At 61.7% G+C, this 26,152-nt stretch overlaps 1 protein-coding gene across 1 annotated transcript in view; it reads left to right on the top strand.

Moving 5' to 3' along the window:
• CACNA1A (calcium voltage-gated channel subunit alpha1 A) overlaps positions 1-26,152 on the top strand; it is a 74,587-nt gene that overhangs the window by 20,653 nt on the left and 27,782 nt on the right. Inside the window, 23 exon segments of the mRNA XM_074530123.1 lie at positions 789-966; positions 1,745-1,860; positions 2,674-2,730; positions 3,062-3,151; positions 6,139-6,348; positions 8,010-8,122; positions 9,511-9,623; positions 12,680-12,811; positions 12,998-13,070; positions 13,197-13,314; positions 13,403-13,470; positions 13,568-13,674; positions 15,784-16,521; positions 17,351-17,567; positions 17,569-17,722; positions 18,468-18,609; positions 19,465-19,594; positions 20,272-20,331; positions 20,430-20,536; positions 22,380-22,479; positions 23,108-23,268; positions 23,342-23,482; positions 24,544-24,745. Coding sequence (XP_074386224.1) covers positions 789-966; positions 1,745-1,860; positions 2,674-2,730; positions 3,062-3,151; positions 6,139-6,348; positions 8,010-8,122; positions 9,511-9,623; positions 12,680-12,811; positions 12,998-13,070; positions 13,197-13,314; positions 13,403-13,470; positions 13,568-13,674; positions 15,784-16,521; positions 17,351-17,567; positions 17,569-17,722; positions 18,468-18,609; positions 19,465-19,594; positions 20,272-20,331; positions 20,430-20,536; positions 22,380-22,479; positions 23,108-23,268; positions 23,342-23,482; positions 24,544-24,745 — 3,527 coding nt within the window.

Consider the following 26,152-nt stretch of genomic DNA (forward strand, 5'->3'; position numbering starts at 1 on the left):
CCGGTGTCCACCCGGTGTGCTCCGGTGCCCATCCGGTGCTGCCCGGTGCCTCCCGCTGTGCTCCTTTTCCCGTCCGGTGCCCGCCCGGTGCCTCCCGGTGCTGCCCGGTGTGCGCCGGTGTCCGCCCGGTGCCTCCCGGTGTCCGCCCGGTGCTGCCCGGTGTGCTCCGGTGTCCGCCCGGTGCCTCCCGGTGCTTCCCGGTGCCACCTGGTACCTCTCCGGTGCCATCCGGTGCTCATCCGGTGTCCCCCCGGTGCCTCCCGGTGTGCTCCTTTTCCCATCCGGTGCTCCCGGTGTGCTCCTTTTCCTGTCCGGTGCCTCCCGGGGTCCATCCGGTACCTGCCCGGTGCTCCGGTGTTTGCCCGTGCCTCCCGGTGCGCTCCTTTCCATACCCGGTGTCCCCCCGGTCCCCCCTAGCTCGGGGGGAATCCCCTCCCAATTTTTGGGAACCCCCCAATTTTTGTGACCCCTCCCCCCCCCCCCCCAAATTTTTGGGTCCCCCAATTCATGGGACCCCCCCCTCCCCAGATTTTGTGACCCCCTCCCCCCCAATTTTGGGACCCCCCCCCCAAATTTTGTGACCCTCTCCATTTCCTGTCCCCCCCCTCCTCAATTTTTGGGATCACCCCAATTTCCTGTCTGTCCCCCCCCCCTCCACCTCGGTTTATGGGATCTCCCAATTTTTGGAAGCCCCCCCTCCAATTTCCGTCTCCCTCCTCAATTTTTGAGACCCCTCCTCAATTTTTGAGACCCCTCCCAATTTTTGGGACCCCTCCCCAATTTTTGAGACCCCTCCCAATTTTTTGAACCCTCTCATTTTTTTGGGACCACCCCCCAATTTCCGGTGTCGCCCCCTCCCCAGAGCAACGACGCCTCAGGGAACACTTGGAACTGGCTCTACTTCATCCCCCTCATCATCATCGGCTCCTTTTTTATGCTCAACCTCGTGCTGGGGGTCCTGTCCGGGTCAGCGCCTTGGGGAGGGGTCCCGGGGGGCTTTGGGGGGGGGGGGGGTCCTGGGATTTTGGGGAGGGGGTCTCAGGATTTGGGGGGGAATCTGGGGGGTTTTGAGGGATTTTGAGAGGGATTTGGGGGGGTTTTGGAGGAATTTGGGGGCTTTTGGGGGGGGATTTGGGGGGTCCTATCCGAGTCAGCGCCTCGAGGGGGGGTCCCGGGATTTTGGGGGGGGGGTCCCGGGATTTTGGGGGGGGGTCTCGGGATTTTGGGGGATTTTGTGGGGGCTCTGTGAGGATTGGGGGGGGGGTTGAGGAGGATTTGGGGTGCTCAGAGTGGTTTTGGGGGGTTTTGAAGGGATTTGGGGGGTTCAGGGGGGCTTTGGGGAATTTGGGGGGGTTTTGGGGGTCTCAGGGGATTTTGGGGGGCATCCCGACCTGGGCTGAATTTGGGGAGGGGTCCGCAGGGAGTTTGCCAAAGAGCGGGAGCGGGTGGAGAACTGGGGGGCTCTGGGGGGCTTTGGGGGGCTCTGCGGGGATTTGGGGGCTCAGGGGAATTTGGGAGGTTCTGAGGGGTTCAGAGGGGTCCCGGCCCGGGCTGAATTTGGGGAGGGGTCCGCAGGGAGTTTGCCAAAGAGCGGGAGCGGGTGGAGAACCGCCGGACTCTGGGGGGCTTTGGGGGGCTTTGGGGGATTTTGAGGGGCTCTGGGGGGATTTGGGGGGGCTCAGGGGAATTTGGGGGGTTCAGGGGGGCATCCCGACCTGGGCTGAATTTGGGGAGGGGTCCGCAGGGAGTTTGCCAAAGAGCGGGAGCGGGTGGAGAACCGCCGGGCGTTCCTGAAGCTGCGGCGGCAGCAGCAAATCGAGCGGGAGCTCAACGGATACATGGAGTGGATCTCCAAGGCGGGTGAGGGTCGGGACCACCCCCCCAAAAAATAAACCCTCCGAGACCCCTCCCCAAAACACCCCCGTGTCCATCAACTCACCCCAAAACTTGGTGCGCCCCCTAAACCGCCTGAAATCCCTTGGGATGCCTCAAAATCCCCCCAAAATCCCTCCCCAAACGCTCCAATTCACTCAAATCCCCCAAAAACCCCCCTCAAGACACCCCCAAATCCCCCAGAGCCCCCCAAAATCCCCCCTGAGCCCCCCAAAATCTCCCAAAACATCCCCAAATCCCCCCAGAGCCCCCCAAAATCCCCTCTGAGCCCCCCAAAATCCCCCCAGAGCCCCCCAAAATCTCCCAAAACATCCCCAAATCCCCCCTGAGCCCCCCAAAATCCCCCCAAAGTTCCCCAAAACCTCTCCAAATCCCCCCAGAGCCCCCCAAATTCCCCTCAAAACCTTCCAAAGCCCATCCCCAAATTCCTCCAAACCCCCCCCCCAAAGCCCCTCAAAAAAATCCCCCCAAAATCCCTCTGAGCCCCCCAAATTCTCCCAAAACATCCCCAAATCCCCCCAGAGCCCCCCAAAATCCCCCCAGAGCCCCCCAAAATCCCCCGAGTCCCCCAAAATCCCCCCAGAGCCCCCCAAAACCCCCAAAGTTCCCCAAAACCTCTCCAAATCCCCTCCAAAGCCCGTCAAAATCCCCCTCAAAACCCCTGTGAGCCCCCCAAACCCCCTCCAAGCCCCCCAAAATTCCCCAATGCCCCTCCAATCCCCCCCAAAGACCCTCAAAATCCCCCCCAAATCCCCCTCTGAGCCCCCCACGTTCCCTCAGAAGAGGTGATCCTGGCCGAGGACGAGCCCGAGGCCGAGCCCCGGCGCCCCTTCGATGGTAAGTGCAGCCCCCTCCCCTCCCTGGGGAGCCCTTTGGGACCCCCCGGGACCCCCTGGGACCCTTTTGGGACCTTCTGGGACCCCTTTGGGACCCCTTTGAGACCTCTTTGGGACCCCCCGGGACCCCTTTGGGAGCCCCTGGGACCCCTCTGGAACACCCTGCGACCCCTCTGGGACCCCCTGGACCCCTTTGGGACCCCTTTGGGACCCCCTGGGACCCCCCTGGGACCCCCTGGGACCCCTCGGGACCCCCGGGACCCCTTTGGGACCCTCTGGGAACCCCTCGGGACCCGCGGGTGACGCCCCCCCCCTGTGCCCCCCTGCGGGAGCTCTCCGGAGGGCCACCAGCAAGAGGAGCAAGACGGACCTGCTGAGCCCCGAGGAGGGCGAGGAGCAGCTGGGGGACATCGCCAACATGGGTGGGTGACAATGAGGGGACAGCATGGGGACATCAAGGGTGGCACCATGGGGACAGCTGGGGGACATCGCCAACATGGGTGGGTGACAGTGGGGACATTGGGGAGTGGCACCATGGGGACATTGCCAACATGGGTGGGTGACAATGAAGGGACACCATGGGGACATCAAGGGTTGGTACCATGGGAACATTGCCAACATGGGTGGGTGACATCGGGGTGACAATGGGGGGACAGCTGGGGGACAGCTGGGGGACACTGGGGGACATCGCCAACATGGGTGGGTGACAACGGGGAGGACACTGGAGGGTGGCACCATGGGGACATTGCCAACATGGGTGGGTGACAACGGGGTGACAGCATGGGGACATCAAGGGTGGCACCATGGGACATACCAGCATGGTGGGTGACAGTGGGGACATTGGGGAGTGGCACCATGGGGACATTGCCAACATGGGTGGGTGACAACGGGGTGACAATGGGGACAGCATGGGGGACGTCGCCAGCATGGGTGGGTGACACTGAGGACAGCATGGGGACATCAAGGGTGGCACCATGGGGACATACCAGCATGGTGGGTGACAGTGGGGACATTGGGGAGTGGCACCATGGGAACATCGCCAACATGGGTGGGTGACAATGGGGACAGCATGGGGACATTGGGGGGACATCGCCAACATGGGTGGGTGACAATGAGGGGACAGTGGGGGTGGCACCATGGGGACATCGCTAATATGGGTGGGTGACAACGGGGGGGACAGCATGGGGACATTGCAAACATGGGTGGGTGACAACGGGGGGGACACTGGAGGGTGGCACCATGGGGACATCGCCAACATGGGTGGGTGACAACGGGGTGACAATGGGGGTGGCACCATGGGGACAGCTGGGGGACATCGCCAACATGGGTGGGTGACAACGGGGTGACAGTGGGGGTGGCACCATGGGGACATTGCCAACATGGGTGGGTGACAATGAGGGGGACAGCATGGGGGGCATCGCCAACATGGGTGGGTGACAATGGGGACAGCATGGGGACATTGCAAACATGGGTGGGTGACAGTGGGGACATTGGGGATGGCACCATGGGGACATTGCCAGCATGGGTGGGTGACAATGGGGACAGCATGGGGACATTGGGGGGACATTGCAAACATGGGTGGGTGACAACGGGGTGACCAATGGGGACAGCATGGGGACATTGCAAACATGGGTGGGTGACAATGGGGTGACAATGGGGGGGTGGCACCATGGGAACAGCATGGGGACATTGGGGGACATCGCCAACATGGGTGGGTGACACTGGGGACAGCATGGGGACATCAAGGGTGGCACCATGGGGACATCGCCAACATGGGTGGGTGACAATGAGGGGACAGCATGGGGACAGTTGGGGGGACAGCTGGGGGACATCGCCAACATGGGTGGGTGACAACGGGGTGACAATGGGGGTGGCACCATGGGGACATCGCCAACATGGGTGGGTGACAATGGGGACATTGGGGAGTGGCACCATGGGGACAGCATGGGGACATCGCCAACATGGGTGGGTGACAATGGGGGTGACAATGGGGGTGGCACCATGGGGACATCAAGGGTGGCACCATGGGGACAGCTGGGGGACATCGCCAACATGGGTGGGTGACACTGGGGTGACAATGGGGGTGGCACCATGGGGACATTGCCAACATGGGTGGGTGACACTGGGGACACCATGGGGACATCAAGGGTGGCACCATGGGGACATTGCCAACATGGGTGGGTGACAATGGGGGTGACAATGAGGGGACAGCACGGGGACATCAAGGGTGGCACCATGGGGACATACCACCATGGTGGGTGACAGTGGGGACACTGGGGAGTGGCACCATGGGGACATTGCCAACATGGGTGGGTGACACTGGGGACACCATGGGGACAGCTGGGGGACATCGCCAACATGGGTGGGTGACAACGGGGGGGACACTGGGGGGTGGCACCATGGGGACATCGCCAGCATGGGTGGGTGACAGTGGGGTGACAATAGGGGTGGCACCATGGGGACATCGCCAACATGGGTGGGTGACATTGGGGTGACACTGGGGACAGCATGGGGACATCAAGGGTGGCACCATGGGGACATCGCCAACATGGGTGGGTGACACTGGGGACAGCATGGGGACAGTTGGGGGGACAGCTGGGGGACATCGCCAACATGGGTGGGTGACAACGGGGTGACAATGGGGACAGCATGGGGGACATCAAGGGTGGCACCATGGGGACATCGCCAGCATGGGTGGGTGACAATGGGGACATTGGGGGGACATCGCCAACATGGGTGGGTGACAACGGGGTGACACTGGGAACACCATGGGGACATCAAGGGTGGCACCATGGGGACATTGCCAGCATGGGTGGGTGACAGTGGGGACATTGAGGGTGACACAGGGATGATTTGGGATCGTGGGTGGATGATACAGGGATGGTTTTAGGGGGATGATGGGTGACACAGGTGACAGCAGGATGGTTTGAGGGGTGCTGGGTGGCACAAGGACATCTCAGGGTGGCACTGGGATGGTTTGGGGTGGTGGGTGGGTGACGCAGGTTGACCCAGACACACCCCAAGGTGCCACGGGGACACCCCAAGGTGACACAGGGACACCCCAAGGTGACACGGGGACACCCCAAGGTGACACAGGGATGGTTTCTGGGGGATGATGGGTGACACAGGTTGACACGGGGACACCCCAAGGTGCCACGGGGACACCCCAAGGTGACACGGGGACACCCCAAGGTGACACAGGGATGGTTTTTGGGGGATGATGGGTGACACAGGGTGACACAGGTTGAACAGTGACACCCCAAGGTGCCACGGGGACACCCCAAGGTGACACAGGGATGGTTTTTGGGGAATGATGGGTGACACAGGTGACACAGGTTGACACGGGGACACCCCAAGGTGCCACAGGGACACCCCAAGGTGACCCCCACCCCCCGGGCGGTGCCCGCAGGGTCCCCCTTCGCCCGTGCCAGCCTCAAAAGTGCCAAGCTGGAGAACGCCTCGTTCCTGCAGCGGCGGGAGCGGCGCGTGCGCTTCCACATCCGGCGCATGGTGAAAACTCAGGCCTTCTACTGGACCGTGCTCAGTCTGGTAGCGCTCAACACCCTGTGTGTTGCTATCGTTCACTACGACCAGCCAGATTGGCTTTCCGACTTCCTCTGTGAGTCACAGGACCCCCGGGACCCCCAAAATCACCCCCAAATTCTGCTGGGACCCCCCAAATCCCCTGAGACCCCCAGAGCTCCCAAATCCCCCCAGAGCCCCCCCAGCACCCTGTGTGTTGCTATCGTTCACTACGACCAGCCAGATTGGCTTTCCGACTTCCTCTGTGAGTTGTGAGACCCCCAAAATCCCCCCCAAATTCCGCTGGGACCCCCCAAATCCCCCCCAGAGCTCCCAAATCCCCCCAGAGCCCCCCAACACCCTGTGTGTTGCTATCGTTCACTACGACCAGCCAGATTGGCTTTCCGACTTCCTCTGTGAGTTGTGAGACCCCTGAGACCCCCCAAATCCCCCCCAAATTCCACTGGGACCCCCCAAATCCTCCCCAAACCCCCTGAGACCCCCTGAGATCCTCAGAGCCCCCCAACACCCTGTGTGTTGCTATCGTTCACTACGACCAGCCAGATTGGCTTTCCAACTTCCTCTGTGAGTCACGGGACCCCCGGGACCCCCAAAATCACCCCCAAATTCTGCTGGGACCACCCAAATCCTCCCCAAATCCCCTGAGACCCCCAGAGACCCCCTGAGACCCCCAACACCCTGTGTGTTGCTATCGTTCACTACGACCAGCCAGATTGGCTTTCCGACTTCCTCTGTGAGTTGTGAGACCCCTGAGACCCCCAAAATCCCCCCCAAATTCTGCTGGGACCCCCCAAATCCTCCCCAAATCCCCTGAGACCCCCTGAGATCCTCAGTGCCCCCCAACACCCTGTGGGTTGCTGTCGTTCACTACGACCAGCCAGATTGGCTTTCCGACTTCCTCTGTGAGTTCTGAGACCCCCAGGACCCCCAAAATCACCCCCAAATTCCGCTGGGACCCCCCAAATCCCCTGAGACCCCCAGAGCCCCCCAGTGCCCCCCAACACCCTGTGTGTTGCTATCGTTCACTACGACCAGCCAGATTGGCTTTCCGACTTCTCTGTGAGTTGTGAGACCCCTGAGACCCCCAAAATCCCCCCCAAATTCTGCTGGGACCCCCCAAATCCCCCCCAGAGCTCCCAAATCCCCCCAGAGCCCCCCAACACCCTGTGTGTTGCTGTTGTTCACTACGACCAGCCAGATTGGCTTTCCGACTTCTCTGTGAGTCACAGGACCCCCAAAATCCCCCCCAAATTCCGCTGGGACCCCCAAATCCTCCCCAAATCCCCTGAGACCCCCAGAGCCCCCCAACACCCTGTGTGTTGCTATCGTTCACTACGACCAGCCAGATTGGCTTTCCGACTTCCCCTGTGAGTTGTGAGACCCCGCCCGAGACCCCCAAAACCCTCCCCAATTCCCAGAGACCCCCTGAGATCCCCAGAGCCCCCTGAGCTCCTCAGAGACCCCCAAACCCCCTCTGGAGAACTCAAATCTCCCCCCAAGACCCTCAGAGACTGCTCAAGACCCCCCCAAAATCCACCCTGAGACCCCCAGACCCCTCTGAACCCCTCCGGTTCCTGGGACCCCCCCTCATTTTTTGGGATTTTTTTTGGGATTTCTGGGGTTGCCCAGCCCAGGAGACCCCTGGGGGACATTGGGGACATGGGGGGGGGACATGGGGGGAACCGGGGGTCCCGGAGGGGCCCCCCCTGAGCTGTGTCCCCCCCTTCCCCCCCCCAGACTATGCAGAATTCATTTTCTTGGGACTCTTTATGTCCGAAATGTTTATAAAAATGTACGGGCTGGGGACGCGGCCTTACTTCCACTCGTCCTTCAACTGCTTCGACTGCGCCGTGAGTGCCAGGGGGGTCTGGGGTCCTTGGGATTGGGATTTTGGGGATTTGGGATCCGTGGGATCCATGGGATTTGGATTTGGGGTTTGGGATTTGGGGGATTTGGGGTTTAGGATTTGCAATATAAAAATGTACGGGCTGGGGACGCGGCCTTACTTCCACTCGTCCTTCAACTGCTTTGACTGCGCCGTGAGTGCCAGGGGGGTCTGGGATCCTTGGGATTTTGGGATTTTGGGGATTTGGGATCCGTGGGATCCATGGGATCTATGGGATCCAGGGGGTGGGATCTATGGGATCCATGGGATCTGTGGGATCCGGGATCCAGGAGATCTGGTATTTGGGATCTGGGATCTGTGGGATCTGTGGGATCGTGACATCTGGAATCTGGGATTTGGGATCTGTGGGATCCATGGGGTGGGATCTGGGATCTGTTATGGGATGGGATCCGGGATGGGATCTGGGATGTGATGGGATGGGATCCATGGGATGGGATCTGGGATCGGAAATTTGGGATCTGGAATTTGGGATCCGTTGAATCTGGGAGCTGGGATCCGTGGGAACTGGGATTTGGGATCCACGGGATCCGTGGGGTCCATGGGATCTGAGATCCACGGGATCTGGGATGTGAAGAATGGGATCTGGGATTTGGGATCTGGGATTTAGGATCTGGGACAGGATGGGATGGGATTTGGGAGCTGGATTTGGATCTGGGATGGGATCTAGGATGGGATCCGGGATCCAGGAGGTGATGGGATGGGATTTGGGATCTGGGAACTGCTATGGGATGGGGTGAGATTTGAGATCCAGAATGGGATCTGGGATGGGATCCAGGATGAGATCTGGGATCTGGGATCTGATCCATGGGGTGGGATCTGGGATTTGGGATCTGGGAGGGGATCTGGGATGGGATTTGGGATTTGGGCTCTGGGATTTGGGATCCAGGATGGGATCTGGGATGGGATCTGAGATGGGATCCAGGATGGGATCTGGGATCTGGGCTCTGGGATTTGGGATCCAGGAGGGGATTTGGGATCCGGGATGAGATTTGGGATCGGGGATGGGACCTGGGATCTGGAATTTGGGCTCTGGGATGAGATCTGAGATGGGATCCAGATGGGATCTGGTATTTGGGATCTGGGAGGGGATCTGGGATGGGATCCGAGATGGGATCCAGGATGGGCTCTGGGCTTTGGGATTTGGGATCCGGGATGAGATTTGGGATTTGAGATCTGTGATGGGATCTGGGATTTGGGATCTGGGATGAGATCTGGGCTCTGGGATTTGGGATCTGGGATGGGATTTGGGATCCAGGATGGGATCTGGGCTCCAGGAGGGGATCTGGGCGCCGGGCGGCGCCGGGGATCCCCCGTCCCACCGTTGCCCCCCAGGTCATCATCGGCAGCATCTTCGAGGTGATCTGGGCCGTTGTGAAGCCGGGAACTTCCTTTGGGATCAGCGTGCTGCGAGCTCTCAGGTTACTGCGCATCTTCAAAGTCACCAAGTGAGCCCCGACGGCCCCCGTGTCCCCTCTGTGTGTCCCCTGTGTGTCCCCTGTGTGTCCCCTGTGTCCCCTCTGTGTCCCCCACATCCCCCGTGTCTCCCCTCCGTGTGCCTCTGTGTCCCCCTCATGTCCCCTATGTCCTTTCATGTCCCCTGTGCCCCCCAGTGTCCCCCCCATGTCTTCCATGTCCCTCTCGTGTCCCTCCCAGTGTTCCCCTCTGTGTCCCCTCTGTGTCCCCAATGTCCCCTGTGTGTCCCCCTCGTGTCCTCCTGTGTCCCGTCATGGCCCCCCATGTCCCCAGTGTCCCCCTATGTACCCCCATGTCCCCTCCATGTCCACCCATGTCCCCTGTGTGTCCCCATGTTCTGTCACATCCCCCCCATGTCCCTGGTGTCCCCATTGTCCCCCCGATGGCCTCACTGTCCCCCCAATGTCCCCCCGCTGTCCCCTCAGTGTCCCTCGGTGTCCCCTCGGTGTCCCCGTTGTCCCCCCATGTCCCCGTTGTCCCCTCGGTGTCCCCGGTGTCCCCACATGCCCGTGCTGTCCCCGCAGGTTCCCAGTGTCCCTTTGTGTCACCCCCATGTCCCCGATGTCCCCAGTGTCCCCGTTGTCCCTCGGTGTCCCCGTTGTCCCCCCAATGTCCCCAGTGTCCCCTCAGTGTCCCCTCGGTGTCCCCAGTGTCCCCACAGCCCCGTGCTGTCCCCGCAGGTTCCCTGTGTCCCTCTGTGTCCCCAATGTCCCCGTTGTCCCCATGTCCCCATTGTCCCCCCAATGTCCTCCCGCTGCCCCCATTGTCCCCTCAGTGTCCCCTCGGTGTCCCCGGTGTCCCCCTGTTGTCCCCAGTGTCCCCGTTGTCCCCCCATGTCCCCGTTGTCCCCTCGGTGTCCCCGTTGTCCCCCCGGTGTCCCCGGTGTCCCCCCAGTGTCCCCGTTGTCCCCCCGGTGTCCCCGGTGTCCCCACAGCCCCGTGCTGTCCCCGCAGGTTCCCGGTGTCCCTCTGTGTCACCCCAATGTCCCCGATGTCCCCAGTGTCCCCGTTGTCCCCTTGGTGTCCCCAGTGTCCCCACAGCCCTTGGCTGTCCCTGCAGGTCCCCCATGTCCCCCTGTGTCCCCTCACGTCCCTCGTGTGTCCCCATTGTCCCTTGATGTCCCCAGTGTCCCCGTTGTCCCCCCATGTCCCCGTTGTCCCCCCGGTGTCCCCAGTGTCCCCTCGGTGTCCCCACAGCCCTGTGCTGTCCCCGCAGGTTCCCGGTGTCCCTTTGTGTCACCCCCATGTCCCCAATGTCCCTGATGTCCCCAGTGTCCCCGTTGTCCCCTCGGTGTCCCCGGTGTCCCCCCAATGTCCCCAGTATCCCCTCAGTGTCCCCTCGGTGTCCCCGGTGTCCCCACAGCCCCGTGCTGTCCCCACAGGTTCCTGGTGTCCCTTTGTGTCCCCAATGTCCCCGTTGTCCCCCCATGTCCCCGTTTGTCCCCTCGGTGTCCCCGTTGTCCCCGATGTCCCCATGTCCCCGTTGTCCCCTCGGTGTCCCCGGTGTCCCCCTGTTGTCCCCAGTGTCCCCATTGTCCCCTCGGTGTCCCCAATGTCCCCAGTGTCCCCGTTGTCCCCATGTCCCCGTTGTCCCCAGTGTCCCTATTGTCCCCTCGGTGTCCCCTCACGTCCCTTGTGTGTCCCCATTGTCCCCTCAGTGTCCCCCTCGGTGTCCCCGGTGTCCCCACAGCCCCGTGCTGTCCCCGCAGGTTTCCGGTGTCCCTTTGTGTCACCCCCATGTCCCCGGTGTCCCCTCGGTGTCCCCGTTGTCCCCCCGTTGTCCCCGGTGTCCCCACAGCCCCGTGCTGTCCCCGCAGGTTCCCTGTGTCCCTCTGTGTCCCCAATGTCCCCGTTGTCCCCTCGGTGTCCCCAGTGTCCCCCCGTTGTCCCCATTGTCCCCTCGGTGTCCCCAATGTCCCTGTTGTCCCCAGTGTCCCCTCAGTGTCCCCCCGGTGTCCCCAGTGTCCCCACAGCCCTGTGCTGTCCCGGCAGGTTCCCGGTGTCCCTTTGTGTCACCCCAATGTCCCTGATGTCCCCTGTGTCCCCCCATGTCCCTGGTGTCCCCATTGTACCCCCAGTGTCCTCAGTGTCCCCATTGTCCCCTCGGTGTCCCCGTTGTCCCCCCATGTCCCTTGGTGTCCCCGGTGTCCCCCTGTTGTCCCCTCGGTGTCCCTGGTGTCCCCACAGCCCCGTGCTGTCCCCGCAGGTTCCCTGTGTCTCTCTGTGTCCCCAGTGTCCCCGTTGTCCCCCAATGTCCCCCATTGTCCCCTCGGTGTCCCCGGTGTCCCCCTGTTGTCCCCCTGGTGTCCCCTCAGTGTCCCTCGGTGTCCCCACAGCCCTGTGCTGTCCCCGCAGGTTCCCGGTGTCCCTTTGTGTCATCTCCATGTCCCCGATGTCCCCGTTGTCCCCTCCGTGTCCCTGGTGTCCCCGATGTCCCCCCGGTGTCCCCTCAGTGTCCCCGGTGTCCCCCGATGTCCCCAGTGTCCCCATTGTCCCCTCGGTGTCCCCGGTGTCCCCCTGTTGTCCCCAGTGTCCCCGTTGTCCCCAGTGTCCCCGTTGTCCCCTCGGTGTCCCTGGTGTCCCCACAGCCCTGTGCTGTCCCCGCAGGTTCCCGGTGTCCCTCTGTGTCCCCAATGTCCCCGATGTCCCCAGTGTCCCCATTGTCCCCTCGGTGTCCCCGGTGTCCCCCTGTTGTCCCCAGTGTCCCCATTGTCCCCTCGGTGTCCCCATTGTCCCTTGGTGTCCCCAGTGTCCCCGTTGTCCCCTCGGTGTCCCCGGTGTCCCCACAGCCCCGTGCTGTCCCTGCAGGTTCCTGGTGTCCCTTTGTGTCCCCAATGTCCCCGATGTCCCCCCATGTCCCCGGTGTCCCCCCGGTGTCCCCTCAGTGTCCCTCGGTGTCCCCGATGTCCCCAGTGTCCCCGGTGTCCCCCCATGTCCCTGTTGTCCCCAGTGTCCCCGTTGTCCCCCTGGTGTCCCCGTTGTCCCCCCGGTGTCCCCGGTGTCCCCACAGCCCCGCGCTGTCCCCGCAGGTACTGGGCTTCCCTGCGGAACCTGGTGGTGTCCCTGCTCAACTCCATGAAATCCATCATCAGCCTCCTCTTCCTCCTCTTCCTCTTCATCGTCGTCTTCGCCCTTTTGGGGATGCAGCTCTTCGGGGGACAGTGAGTGACCCCCTCCCCAAACCAGGGCACGGGGACCCCCGGGATGTCCCCCCCCCACATTGGGGGGTGTCTCTGTGCCCCCCTTGTACCCCCCTGCTTTTCGGGGGGGGGGGGGGCACCTGCTGCAGGTGGGGCTCCCACCGCTGCCCCCCCCTCCCCAAACCCTCCCCGTCCCCCCCCCCCCAGGTTCAATTTTGACGACGGGACCCCTCCCACCAATTTCGACACTTTCCCAGCAGCAATAATGACGGTGTTCCAGGTAAGCCCCGCCCCTTTCCCAGGTGACAGGTGGGTGGGCGGGGGTCTCTCCAGGTGGGTGGGGGTCTCTCCAGGTTGGGGAGGGGTCCCCGCTGCCCCCCAGGGCCGCTCTGTCCCCCCCCCCCAGATCCTGACGGGCGAAGATTGGAACGCGGTGATGTACGACGGCATCAAATCTCAGGGCGGCGTCAAGGGCGGCATGGTCTTCTCCGTCTACTTCATCGTCCTCACCCTCTTTGGAAATTGTATCCCGGGGGTCCTGGGGGGGTCCTGGGGGGGCTCGGGGAGGGCAGGGGGGTCCTGGCCCCCATTTTGCCTTGACTCGAGTGCCAGACACGCTCCTGAACGTCTTCTTGGCCATCGCCGTGGACAACTTGGCCAACGCGCAGGAGCTCACCAAGGTCGGGGGTTTTGGGGGGTTTTGGGGGGTCCTGGGGGTGTTTTTGGGGGTCTGGGGGGGCTCAGAGCCAGGCTGGACGTGGCGCTGGGGCTGTGCAGGATGAGCAGGAGGAGGAGGAAGCCGCCAACCAGAAGCTGGCGCTGCAGAAGGCCAAGGAGGTGGCCGAGGTCAGCCCGCTGTCCGCAGCCAACATGTCCGTGACCATGTGAGTGTCCCCAGCCCGCCGGGAGCGCCCCGGGCCTGTCCTTGGGTCCAAAAATCCCCAAATCCATCCCAGAGCCAGGCCAGACCCACCTGGGCTCCATCCTCGGGTCCAAAAATCCCCAAATCCATCCCAGAGCCAGGCCAGACCCACCTGGGCTCCATGTTTGGGTCCAAAATCCCCAAATGCATCCCAGAGCCAGGCCAGACCCACCTGGGCTCCATCCTTGGGTCCAAAAATCCCCAAATCCATCCCAGAGCCAGGCCAGACCCACCTGGGCTCCATCCTTGGGTCCAAAAATCCCCAAAACCATCCCAGAGCCAGGCCAGACCCACCTGGGCTCCATCCTTGGGTCCAAAAATCCCCAAATCCATCCCAGAGCCAGGCCGGACCCACCTGGGCTCCATCCTTGGGTCCAAAAATCCCCAAATCCATCCCAGAGCCAGGCCAGACCCACCTGGGCTCCATCCTCGGGTCCAAAAATCCCCAAATCCGTCCCAGAGCCAGGCCGGACCCACCTGGGCTCCATCCTTGGGTCCAAAAATCCCCAAATCCATCCCAGGGCCAGGCCGGACCCACCTGGGCTCCATGTTTGGGTCCAAAAATCCCCAAATCCGTCCCAGAGCCAGGCCGGACCCACCTGGGCTCCATCCCTGGCCCCAAAAATCCCCAAATCTGTCCTAGAGCCAGGCTGGACCCACCTGGGCTCCATCCCTGGCCCCAAAATCCCCAAATCCATCCCAGAGCCAGGCCAGACCCACCTGGGCTCCATGTTTGGGTCCAAAATCCCCAAATCCGTCCCAGAGCCAGGCTGGACCCACCTGGGCTCCGTCTTCGGGTCCAAAAATCCCCAAATCCATCCCAGGGCCAGGCCAGACCCACCTGGGCTCCATCCCTGGCCCCAAAATCCCCAAATCCATCCCAGAGCCAGGCTGGACCCACCTGGGCTCCATCCCTGGCCCCAAAAATCCCCAAATCCATCCCAGAGCCAGGCCAGACCCACCTGGGCTCTGTCCTCGGGTCCAAAAATCCCCAAATCCATCCCAGGGCCAGGCCAGACCCACCTGGGCTCCATCCTTGGGTCCAAAAATCCCCAAATCCATCCCAGAGCCAGGCCAGACCCACCTGGGCTCCATCCCTGGCCCCAAAAATCCCCAAATCCATCCCAGAGCCAGGCCGGACCCACCTGGGCTCCATCCTTGGGTCCAAAATCCCCAAATCCATCCCAGAGCCAGGCCAGACCCACCTGGGCACCATCCTCAGGTCCAAAAATCCCCAAATCCATCCCAGAGCCAGGCCAGACCCACCTGGGCTCTGTCCTCAGGTTCAAAAATCCCCAAATCCGTCCCAGAGCCAGGCCAGGCTCCATGTTTGGGTCCATCCTGAGTCCTTCCTCAGTGGCATCCCCAGATCCACCCCAGCTCCATCCTGGCTTCTTTCTCAGCTCCATCTCAGCTCCATCCCTGGCTCCATCCCAGCTCCATCTCCAGCTCCATCCTGGCTCCATCCTGAGCTCCATCCCGGGTCCTTCCCTGGCTCCATGTGTGGATCGATCTCGGCTCCATCCCAGATCCATCTGCAGATCCATCTCAGCTCCATGTGCGGATCGATCTCTGCTCCATCCCATCCCCACCCTCTCCTCCATCCCAGACCCGCCCCAGCTCCATCCTGGATCTACCCCGGCTCCATCCCAGCCCCATCCCGGTTCTATCCCAGTTCCATCCCGGTTCTATCCCGGTTCCATCGCATTCCTGCCCTCTCCACCATCCCAGACCCGCCCCAGCTCCATGCTGGCTCCATCCCATCCCATCCCCACCCTCTCCTCCATCCCAGACCCACCCCAGCCCCATCCTGGCTCCATCCCATCCCATCCCATCCCATCCCATCCCATCCCATCCCATCCCATCCCATCCCATCCCATCCCATCCCATCCCATCCCATCCCATCCCATCCCCATCCTCTCCACCATCCCAGCCCCATCCCAGCCCTATCCTGGATCTGCCCCAGCTCCATCCCATCCCCACGCTCTCCACCACCCCAGACCCCACCCCAAATCCACCCCAGACCCTTCCCAACCCCAATCCCACCCCTCGGCACCCCCCGATCCCGCAGGAAGGAGCAGCAGAAGAACCAGAAATCCTCCAAGTCGGTGTGGGAGCAGCGCACGAGCGAGCTGCGCAAGCAGAACCTGCTGGCGAGCCGCGAGGCGCTGTACAGCGAGCTGGACCCCGAGGAGCGCTGGAAGGTTCCCTACGCTCGCCACCTGCGCCCGGACATGAAGACGCACCTGGACCGGCCGCTGGTGGTGGACCCGCAGGAGAACCGCAACAACAACACCAACAAGACGCGGCCCGGGGAGCCGCCGCTGGCCGAGCCCCGCTTCGGGCCGCTGCGGCCCGAGGAGCTGCGGCGGCAGCAGCGCTACCCCGAGCACGGCCCGCGGCCCCCGGAGCCCGCCCCGGTGCCCCCCGGCAGCCGCCGGCCCCGCAGCAGCAGCCGCGAACCGGAGCGGGAGCCGAGCCAGGAGCGCGGCTACGGGGATGGCGGCGAGCGGCTGCCCAAGGCGCGGCACCGGAGCCGGGAGGGACGCGCGGGGTCGCCGCCCGAACGGGAGCACCGGAGGCACCGCGGGCACCGGAGAGCGCCCGAGGAGGGCGAGGAAGGCGGGAGGATCCCCCCCGAGCGGCGGCCGCGGCACCGGGACGGGGGCAGAGCGCCGAGGGCGGACGGGGACGGGGAGCACCACGGAGACGGCGAGCGGCGGCGGCGGCACCGGCACGGGGCGGCTCCCCCGGGCTACGACGGAGAGGGCCGGAGGGACGAGCGGGAGCGGCGGCACCGCAGGAGGAGGTGAGCGGGGCGGGAGGGACCCCCTGAGACCCCCAGGGCCCCCCAGAACTCCCTAGAGACGCCCCAGGATTCTCCAGAGACCCCCCAGAACCTCAGAACCCCCCAGAGCCCCCCCATAATCCCCTAGAGCCCCCCCCCCAGAGCTCCAGAACCCCCCAGAGCCCCCTCAAGAACTCCAAGACCCCCCAGATCCGCCCCCTCCCCAAAACCCCAGAACTTCCCAGATCACCCCAGAACCCCCAGAATATCTCCAGAAACCCCCCCAGGACCCCCCAGAGCCCCCTCAAGAACTCCAAGACCCCCCAGATCCGCCCCCTCCCCAAAACCCCAGAACTTCCCAGATCACCCCAGAACCCTCAGAATATCTCCAGAAACCCCCCCAGGACCCCCCAGAGCCCCCTCAAGAACTCCAAGACCCCCCAGATCCGCCCCCTCCCCAAAACCCCAGAACTTCCCAGATCACCTCAGAACCCCCAGAACATCTCCAGAAACCCCCCCAGGACCCCCCAGAGCCCCCCCCCCCACCCCAGAACCCCTTCAAGAATCCCAGAGCCCCCCAGGACCACCAGGGTGGGATCGTTCCGGATGCCCAGACAGACCCGAGCATCTCCGGGTGAACATTGGGGGGTTCCGTGTGGGGGGTCCCCTCTGAAGCCCCCTCCCCTCCTCTCCATGCAGGGATCCGCAGCCCCCCCAGAACTCCAGGACCCCCCAGAGCCCCCCAGGAACCACCAGGGTGGGACTGCCCGGCCATTCCCGCCTCCCCCTGGGGGATTTCTGGGTGGGGGTCCCCTCTGACGCCCCCTCCCCTGTTCTCCTCTGGCCGCAGGGATCCGCAGGCGCCCCCGGCCCCGTCGGGCCCCACGCTCTCCACCACGCGGCCCATCCAGCAGGACTTGGGGCGCCGCGGGGACCCCCCCCCGGTGGCCGAGGACATCGACAACATGAAGAACAACAAACTGGCCACGACCACCGCCGACCCCCCCCCCCGCCGCGCCGCCGCCCCCGGCCCCCTCCTCCTCCATGGGCAACCACACCCCCTGCCCGCCGCCCCCCGCGCCCCCCGCCCCCGACAACAGCCTGGGGGGGGGCCCCAAGCCCCCCAACAACCCCGCCAAGGCGGGGGGGGGCCGGCCCGAGCACACGGCCGTGGACATCCCCCCCCCCTTCCCGCCGCCCCCCAGCAACGCCCTGGTGCAAGGTACGGGGAGGGGGTCTGGGGGGTCTGGGGGCTGTCAGGGAGGGCCCAGTGAGATTTGGGAGGGTCTGGGAGGAATTTGGGGGGTCTGGGGGCTGTCAGGGAGGGTCCAGTGAGATTTGGGAGGGTCTGGGAGGAATTTGGGGGTCTGGGGGCTTTCAGGGAGGGTCCAGTGAGATTTGGGAGGGTCTGGGAGGAATTTGGGGGGGGGTCTGGGGGGGTTTGGGGGGCTCTGGGAGTGTCAGGAGGGGGTCCTGGGAGGGTCCAGGGGGGTTTGGGGTGGTTTGGGAGGGTCCAGTGAGATTTGGGGGGGGGGGGGGGGGCGGGAGGGTCCAAGAGGGCCAAGGTAAGGGGGGGGTCCGGTAAGATTTGGGGCGGTCTGGGAGGGTCCAGGAGGGTCTGGGGGGGGGATCCAGTGAGATTTGGGGGGGCCGGGGAGATTTGTGGGGGTCGTCTGGGAGGGCCAAGATGGGGGGGGGGGGTTCCATTGAGATTTGGAGGGGTCTGGGAGGGTCCAAGAGGGTCTGGGGGGGTCAGGGAGGGGTCTGGAAAAGTCTGGGGGGGTCCGGGAGGGTCTGGGGGTGTCTGGGATGTGCGGGGAGCCCGGGGGGTTTAAGGGATTCAGGGAATCAGGGGGATTTGGGGGTCTCAGGGGGATTTGGGGTCTCAGGGGGATCTGGGGTCTCCTGGGGGGGATTTGGGGGCTCCGGGGGGGGTCCCTGATTTCGCTGCCCCCCCCGTCCCGCAGTGAACAGGAACGCCAACCCCGAGCCGCTGCCCCGCAAGGAGGAGGAGGAGAAGAAGGAGGAGGAAGGCGAGGGGCAGGACGAGAACGGCCCCAAGCCCATGGTGCCCTACAGCTCCATGTTCATCCTGTCCACCACCAACCCGTGAGCACCAGGGGGCTTTTGGGGGGTCCTGGGGCCATTTGGGGGGGGTCCTGGGAGGTTTTGGGGGTCCTGGGGGGATCCTGGAGGGTATTTGGGGGAGTTTTGGGGGGTTTTGGGGGGTTCCAGAGCAGCCCATGGTGCCCTACTGCTCCACGTTCATCCTGCCCACCACCAACCCGTGAGCACAGCGGGGCTTTTGGGGGGTCCCGGGGACTTTTGGGGGGTCCTGGGGGGGTCCTGAGAGGTTTTGGGGGTCCTGGGGGTGGTCCTGGAGGGGTTTGGGGGAGTTTTGGGGGGTTTTGGGGGTTCCAGAGAAGCCCATGGTGCCCCTACAGCTCCATGTTCATCCTGCCCACCACCAACCCGTGAGCCTGAGGGGGGTCCTCGGGGGTCTGGGGGGCTTTGGGGGGTTCTAGAGGGGTTCTAGGAGGGTTTTGGGGGTCCTGGGAGAGTTTTGGGGGAGTTTTGGGGGGTCCTGGAGGGGATTTGGGTGGTTTTGGGGGGCTCCAGACAAACCCATGGTGCCCCTACAGCTCCACGTTCATCCTGCCCCCCACCAACCCATGAGCGCCCCCCGGCTTTTGGGGGGGTCCTGGGGGGTCTGGGGGGATCTGGGGATTCCTGGGGTTCTTAGGGGGGCTCTGGGGGGGGGTTCTGGGGGGGTCCTAAGGGGGTCTCAGCCCGTGCCCCCCTCCCCGGGCAGGTTCCAGCGGCTTTGCCACTACAGGAAAGGGGGCTCTGGGAGGGTCCCGTGGTTTTGGGAGATTTTGGGGGGGGTCCCTGGGGGTCGTGGGGTTTTGGGGGGCTCTGGGGGGTCCCTGGGGAGGGGTCTCACCCCTTGGCCCCGCCCCCCAGGTTCCGGCGGCTGTGCCATTACATCGTGAACCTGCGCTACTTCGAGATGTGCATCCTCATGGTGATCGCCATGAGCAGCATCGCGCTGGCGGCCGAGGACCCCGTGCAGCCCAACGCCCCCCGCAACAACGTGAGACCCCTCCCCTAATTAATACTGAGACCCCTCCCCTAATTCATACTGAGACCCCTCCCCTAATTAATACTGAGATCCCTCCCCTAATTAATACTGACCTCGTAACAACGTGAGACCCTTCCTCAAATTACTGACCCCGTGCAGCCCAATGCCCCCCGCAACAACGTGAGACCCCTCCCCTAATTAATACTGAGACCCCTCCTCTAATTCATACTGAGACCCCTCCCCTAATTAATACTGACTTAGTAACAACGGGACACCCCCTCCCCTAATTACTGACCCCCGCACAACAACAACAGCCCCGTGCAGCCCAATGCCCCCCGCAACAACGTGAGACCCCTCCCCTAATTAATACTGAGACCCCTCCACCAATTAATACCGACCTTGTAACAATGTGAGGAGACCCCTCCCCTAATTAATACTGAGACTCCTCCCCTAATTAATACTGAGACCCCTCCCCTAATTAATACTGACCCTATAACAATGTGAGACCCCCCCCTAACTAATACTGACCCCTCAACAATGTCAGAGAGACCCCTCCCCAAATCAATACTGACCCTGCAACAACGTGAGACCCCTCCCCAATTTCTGTGTGAGACTGGGGGTCTCTGGGGGGGTCTCTTGGGGGGGGGTCTCAGGTATGGGGGTGTCCCACCTTGCCCCCCCCCCCCCAGGTGCTGCGTTACTTCGATTACGTCTTCACGGGGGTCTTCACCTTCGAGATGGTGATCAAGGTGAGCGTGGGGAGGGGTCTGCAGGGTGGGTGGGGGGGGGCACTCAGGACCCCCCTGACCCCCCCCCTCCCCATTTATTGCCCCCCCCCACCCCTCAGATGGTGGACCTGGGGCTGGTGCTGCACCAAGGCTCCTACTTCCGGGACCTGTGGAACATTCTGGATTTCATCGTGGTCAGCGGCGCCCTGGTGGCCTTCGCCTTCACGTGAGTGACCAATGGGGGGGGGGGGGCGCCTCCCACAGGGACCCTCCCCAGGGACCCCCCCCCAGGGACCCCCCCCCAGCGCTCTCTGGTGTCGCTTTGACGTTTGTCACCGCGTCCGTGTGTCCGTCCTGTCCCCGCCCCCGTCCGGGTGTGAGAATCCCCCGAGTAAAGGGGAGAATCCTCTGAGTAAAGGGGGAGAATCCCCTGAGTAAAGGGGGAGAATGCTCTGAGTAAAGGGGGAGAATCCTCTGAGTAAAGGGGGAGAATCTGCTGAGAATCCCCCGAGTAAAGGGGGAGAATCCTCTGAGTAAAGGGGGAGAATCCTGAGTAAAGGGGGAGAATCTGGTGAGAATCCCCCAAGTAAAGGGGGAGAATGCTCTGAGTAAAGGGGGAGAATCCAGTGAGAATCCCCCGAGTAAAGGGGGAGAATCCTCCGAGTAAAGGGGGAGAATCCCCCGAGTAAAGGGGCAGAATCCCCTGAAAAAAGGGGGAGAATCTCCTGAGTAAAGGGGGAGAATCTCCTGAGTAAAGGGGGAGAATCCTCTGAGTAAAGGGGGAGAATCCAGTGAGAATCCTCTGAGTAGAAGGTGAGAATGCCCAGAATAAAGGGGCAGAATCCAGTGAGAATCCCCCAAGTAAAGGGGGAGAATCCCCTGAGTAAAGGGGCAGAATCCCCTGAATAAAAGGGGAGAATCTGGTCAGAATCCAGTGAGTAAAGGGGGAGAAGCCCCTGAGTAAAGGGGGAGAATGCCCCCAGTGTCTGAGCAGCCTTAAAAGAAAGGCTGAGCATCCTCTGAGTAAAGGCTGAGCATCCCCTGAGTGTCTGAACAGCCCTAAATGTTGAACATCCCCTGTGTAAAGTTCGAGCATCCTGTGAGTAAAGTTTGACCATCCCCTGTGTAAAGTCTGAGCATCCCCTGTGTAAAGTTTGACCATCCTGTGTGTAAAGTTTGAGCATCCCCTGAGTGTCTGAACATCTCTTGAGTAAAGTCTGAGCATCCTGTGAGTAAAGTCGGAGCATCCCCTGAGTGTCTGAGCATCCTGTGAGTAAAGTCTGAGCATCCCCTGAGTGTCTGAGCATCCCCTGAGTAAAGTCTGAGCATCCTGTGAGTAGTCTGACCATCATGTGAGTGTCTGAGCATCCTGTGAGTAAAGTCTGAGCATCCCCTGAGTGTCTGAGCATCCCCTGTGTAAAGTCTGAGCATTCTGTGAGTGTCTGAGCATCATGTGAGTGTCTGAGCATCCCCTGAGTAAAGTCTGAGCATCCTGTGAGTAGTCTGAGCGTCATGTGAGTGTCTGAGCATCCTGTGAGTAAAGTCTGAGCATCCTGTGAGGAGTCTGAGCATCATGTGAGTGTCTGAGCATCATGTGAGTGTCTGAGCATCCCCTGAGTGTCTGAGCATCCCCTGTGTAAAGTCTGAGCATCCCCTGAGTAAAGTCTGAGCATCCTGTGAGTAAAGTCCGAGTAGCTCTGTCTGACCGTGCCTTGTCTCTCCGCTTCCTCCGCCTCCTCCGCCGCAGGAGCAGCTCACGGTAAATCCTTCAACCTTCGTCCGTCTGTCCGTCCGTCCGTCCGTCCGTCCTTCCGTCCTTCCGTCCTCGTCCTCTCCTCGTGCTCGCGCCTCGCTCCCCCCTCCCCAAATTCCCACCCCCGAGCCCCCTCCCCAATAAAAACCTCCTCAGGCAAACATGGCGGGGGGGTGGGAGTTGGAGGGAGGGAAAGGGGGGGGGGGGGGACGGGACCACCCCTGGTCCTGCCGGGGTTTTTGAGGGGAGGGGTCGCACCAGGGGGGGGTCACACCAGGGGTCTGAGACCCCCCCTCCCCGTTTGCCCCCTCCCCAGGGGCAGCAGCAAAGGGAAGGACATCAACACCATCAAGTCCCTGCGCGTGCTGCGCGTGCTGCGGCCCCTCAAGACCATCAAGAGGCTGCCCAAGCTCAAGGTGGGCTCGGGGAGGGGGTTTTGGGGAGGGGGGGGGTCATGGTGGGGGTTTTGGAAAAAATTCCTTGTGGGGATTATATAATATGTAACATGTAACATGTAACATGTAACATAAACATATAGTATATAATATACAATATACAACATACTATATGTAATGTATGTAATGTATATAATATATGTTATGTATAATATATATTATAGGTATGATATATATAATATATAAGATACAATATACCACATACAATATACAATGTATCGTATATCATATATAATATCATATATATTGTAATGTAATGTAATGTAATGCAATGCAATGCAATACAATATAATATAATATAATATAATATAATATAATATAATATAATATAATACAATATAATATAATAGATAATATGTAATATATAATAAATTATAAATTATGTATTATATATATGATATATAATATATCCAATATTACTATAATGTAGTGTAATGTAATGTAATACAATAATGTATTGTAACATAACATAATGTAATGTAATATAATACAATGTAATATAATTAATTCAATATAATACAACACAATGTAACGTAATTAACATAACATAACATAATTAACACAATATAATATAACATGTCCTCCGTAGGCCGTGTTCGACTGCGTGGTGAACTCCCTCAAGAACGTGCTCAACATCCTCATCGTCTACATGCTCTTCATGTTCATCTTCGCCGTGGTGGCCGTGCAGCTCTTCAAGGGCAAGTTCTTCTACTGCACGGACGAGTCCAAGGAGTTTGAGAAGGACTGCAGGTACGGCCCGGCCGGGTGGGACCCCCGGCCCCCCGCACGACCCTCGCCCACCTCCCCTGGCCCCGTCCCGCAGGGGGGAGTACCTGGTCTACGAGAAGGACAACGAGGTGAAGGCGCAGAAGCGCGAGTGGAAGAAGTACGAGTTCCACTACGACAACGTGCTCTGGGCGCTGCTGACGCTCTTCACCGTCTCCACCGGCGAGGGGTGGCCGCAGTGAGCATGGAGGGGGGGTCAGGGAGGGGTTTTGGGGTGTTTTGGGGGGGTCTGGGGGGGTCAGGGGAGCAGAGGGACCCCCAGGTGCTCTGGGCGCTGCTGACGCCTTTCACCGTCTGCACTGGAGAGGGTCTGGGGGGCTTTGGGGGGGTTTTGGGGGTGTCTGAGGGGGGTTTTGGTGGTCAGGGGGCACAGAGGGACCCCCCAGCTGCAAATCCAACCCCGGTGTCACCAGGTGTAAGGCCAGTGTCACCCCAGTGTCACCTGGGTACCCAGTGCCACCCCAGCATGTTCCCCAGTTAAGTCCCAGTGCCACTCCAGTGCCACCTGGTGTAATCCCAGTGTCACCTGGGTACCCAGTGCCACTCCAGTGCCACCTGGTATAATCCCAGTGCCACCCCAGTGTCACCTGAGTACCCAGTGTCTCCCCAGTGTCACCTGGTATAGTCCTAGTGCCATCCCAGTGCCACCTGGTGTAATCCCAGTGTCACCTGGGTACCCAGTGCCACTCCAGTGCCACCTGGTATAATCCCAGTGCCACCCCAGTGTCACCTGAGTACCCAGTGTCTCCCCAGTGTCACCTGGTATAGTCCCAGTGCCATCCCAGTGCCACCTGGTGTAATCCCAGTGTCACCTGAGTACCCAGTGCCACCCCAGTGCCACCTGGGCAGCCACTGCCACCTCAGCACATCCCCTGGTATAATCCCAGCGCCACCCCACTGTCACCTGGCTACCCAGTGCCACCCCAGTGCCACCTGGTGTAATCCCAGTGTCACCTGGGTACCCAGTGCCACCCCAGTGTCACCCCAGTGCCACCTGGTGTAATCCCAGTGCCACTCCAGTGCCACCTGGGTACCCAGTGCCACCCCAGCATGTTCCCCAGTTAAGTCCCAGTGCCACTCCAGTGCCACCTGGTGTAATCCCAGTGTCACCTGGCTACCCAGTGCCACCCCAGTGCCACCTGGTGTAATCCCAGTGCCACCCCAGTGTCACCTGCTGTCACCCCAGTGTCCCCAGGGCTCTGACGCCCCCAGCCCCAACCCCGTGCCCCCCCCCCCCAGGGTGCTCAAGCACTCGGTGGACGCCACGTACGAGAACCAAGGGCCCAGCCCCGGGTACCGCATGGAGATGTCCATCTTCTACGTGGTCTACTTCGTGGTGTTCCCCTTCTTCTTCGTCAACATCTTCGTGGCCTTGATCATCATCACCTTCCAGGAGCAGGGGGACAAGATGATGGAGGAGTACAGCCTGGAGAAGAACGAGGTGCGGGGCTGGGGGGGACAGCTCAGTGTCACTGCCGGGGTGGGTGACAATGGCGGCAGCAGGGTGGGTGACACCTCTGTGTCACTGCCGGGGTGGGTGACAATGGCTGCAGCAGGGTGGGTGACACCGCTGTGTCACTGCCGGGGTGGGTGACATCTGTCTGTCACCATGAGGGTGGGTGACAATGGCTGCAGCAGGGTGGGTGACACCTCTGTGTCACTGCCGGGGTGGGTGACACCCCTCTGTCACCATCAGGGTGGGTGACACCTTGTGTTCATATTGGGGTGGGTGACAATGTCTGCAGCAGGGTGGGTGGCACCCCCATGTCACCATCAGGGTGGGTGACACCTCTCTGTCACCATGAGGATGGGTGACAATGGCTGCAGCAGGGTGGGTGACACCCCCATGTGGGTGACACGCCCGTGTCCCCACTGGGGTTTATGACACCCCCACATGTGTGACACCCCCATGTCTGTACCACGGTGGGTGACACCCCCTCATGGGTGACACCCCCATGTCCATACTGGGATTGGTGTCACCCTCACATGGGTGACACCCCCATGTCCATAGTGGGATTGGTGTCACCCCCACGTGTGTGACACCCCCATGTCTGTACCATGGTGGGTGACACCCCTACGTGTGTGACACCCCCATATCACTGCCTGAGTGGGTGACATCCTCATGTGGGTGACACGCCCGTGTCCCCACTGGGGTTTATGACACCCCCATGTGTGTGACACCCCCATGTCCCCAGTGGGGTTTATGACACCCCCACGTGGGTGACACCCCCATATCACTGCCTGAGTGGGTGACACCCCCACATGGGTGACACCCCCATGTCCATAGTGGGATTGGTGTCACCCCCACGTGTGTGACACCCCCATATCACTGCCCGAGTGGGTGACACCCCCACATGGGTGACACCCCCGTGTCTGTACCACGGTGGGTGACATCGCCACGTGTGTGACACCCCCATATCACTGCCTGAGTGGGTGACACCCTCACATGGGTGACACCTCCATGTCCATAGTGGGATTGGTGTCACCCCCACGTGTGTGACACCCCCGTGTCTGTACCACGGTGGGTGACACCCCCACATGGGTGACACCCCCATGTCCATAGTGGGATTGGTGACACCCCCACGTGTGTGACACTCCCATATCACTGCCTGAGTGGGTGACACCCTCATGTGGGTGACACTCCCGTGTCCCCACTGGTGTTTATGACACCCCCATGTGTGTGACACCCCCATGTCCCCAGTGGGGTCAGTGACACCCCCACGTGTGTGACACCCCCATGTCCCCAGTGGGGTTTATGACACCCCCACGTGTGTGACACGCCCGTGTCTGTACCACGGTGGGTGAAGCCCCCATATCCCTGCTGGGGTGGGTCCATTCCGGGCTTGGT

Source organism: Zonotrichia albicollis, chromosome 32 (genome assembly GCF_047830755.1).
Source record: "Zonotrichia albicollis isolate bZonAlb1 chromosome 32, bZonAlb1.hap1, whole genome shotgun sequence".
Lineage (NCBI taxonomy): Eukaryota > Metazoa > Chordata > Aves > Passeriformes > Passerellidae > Zonotrichia > Zonotrichia albicollis.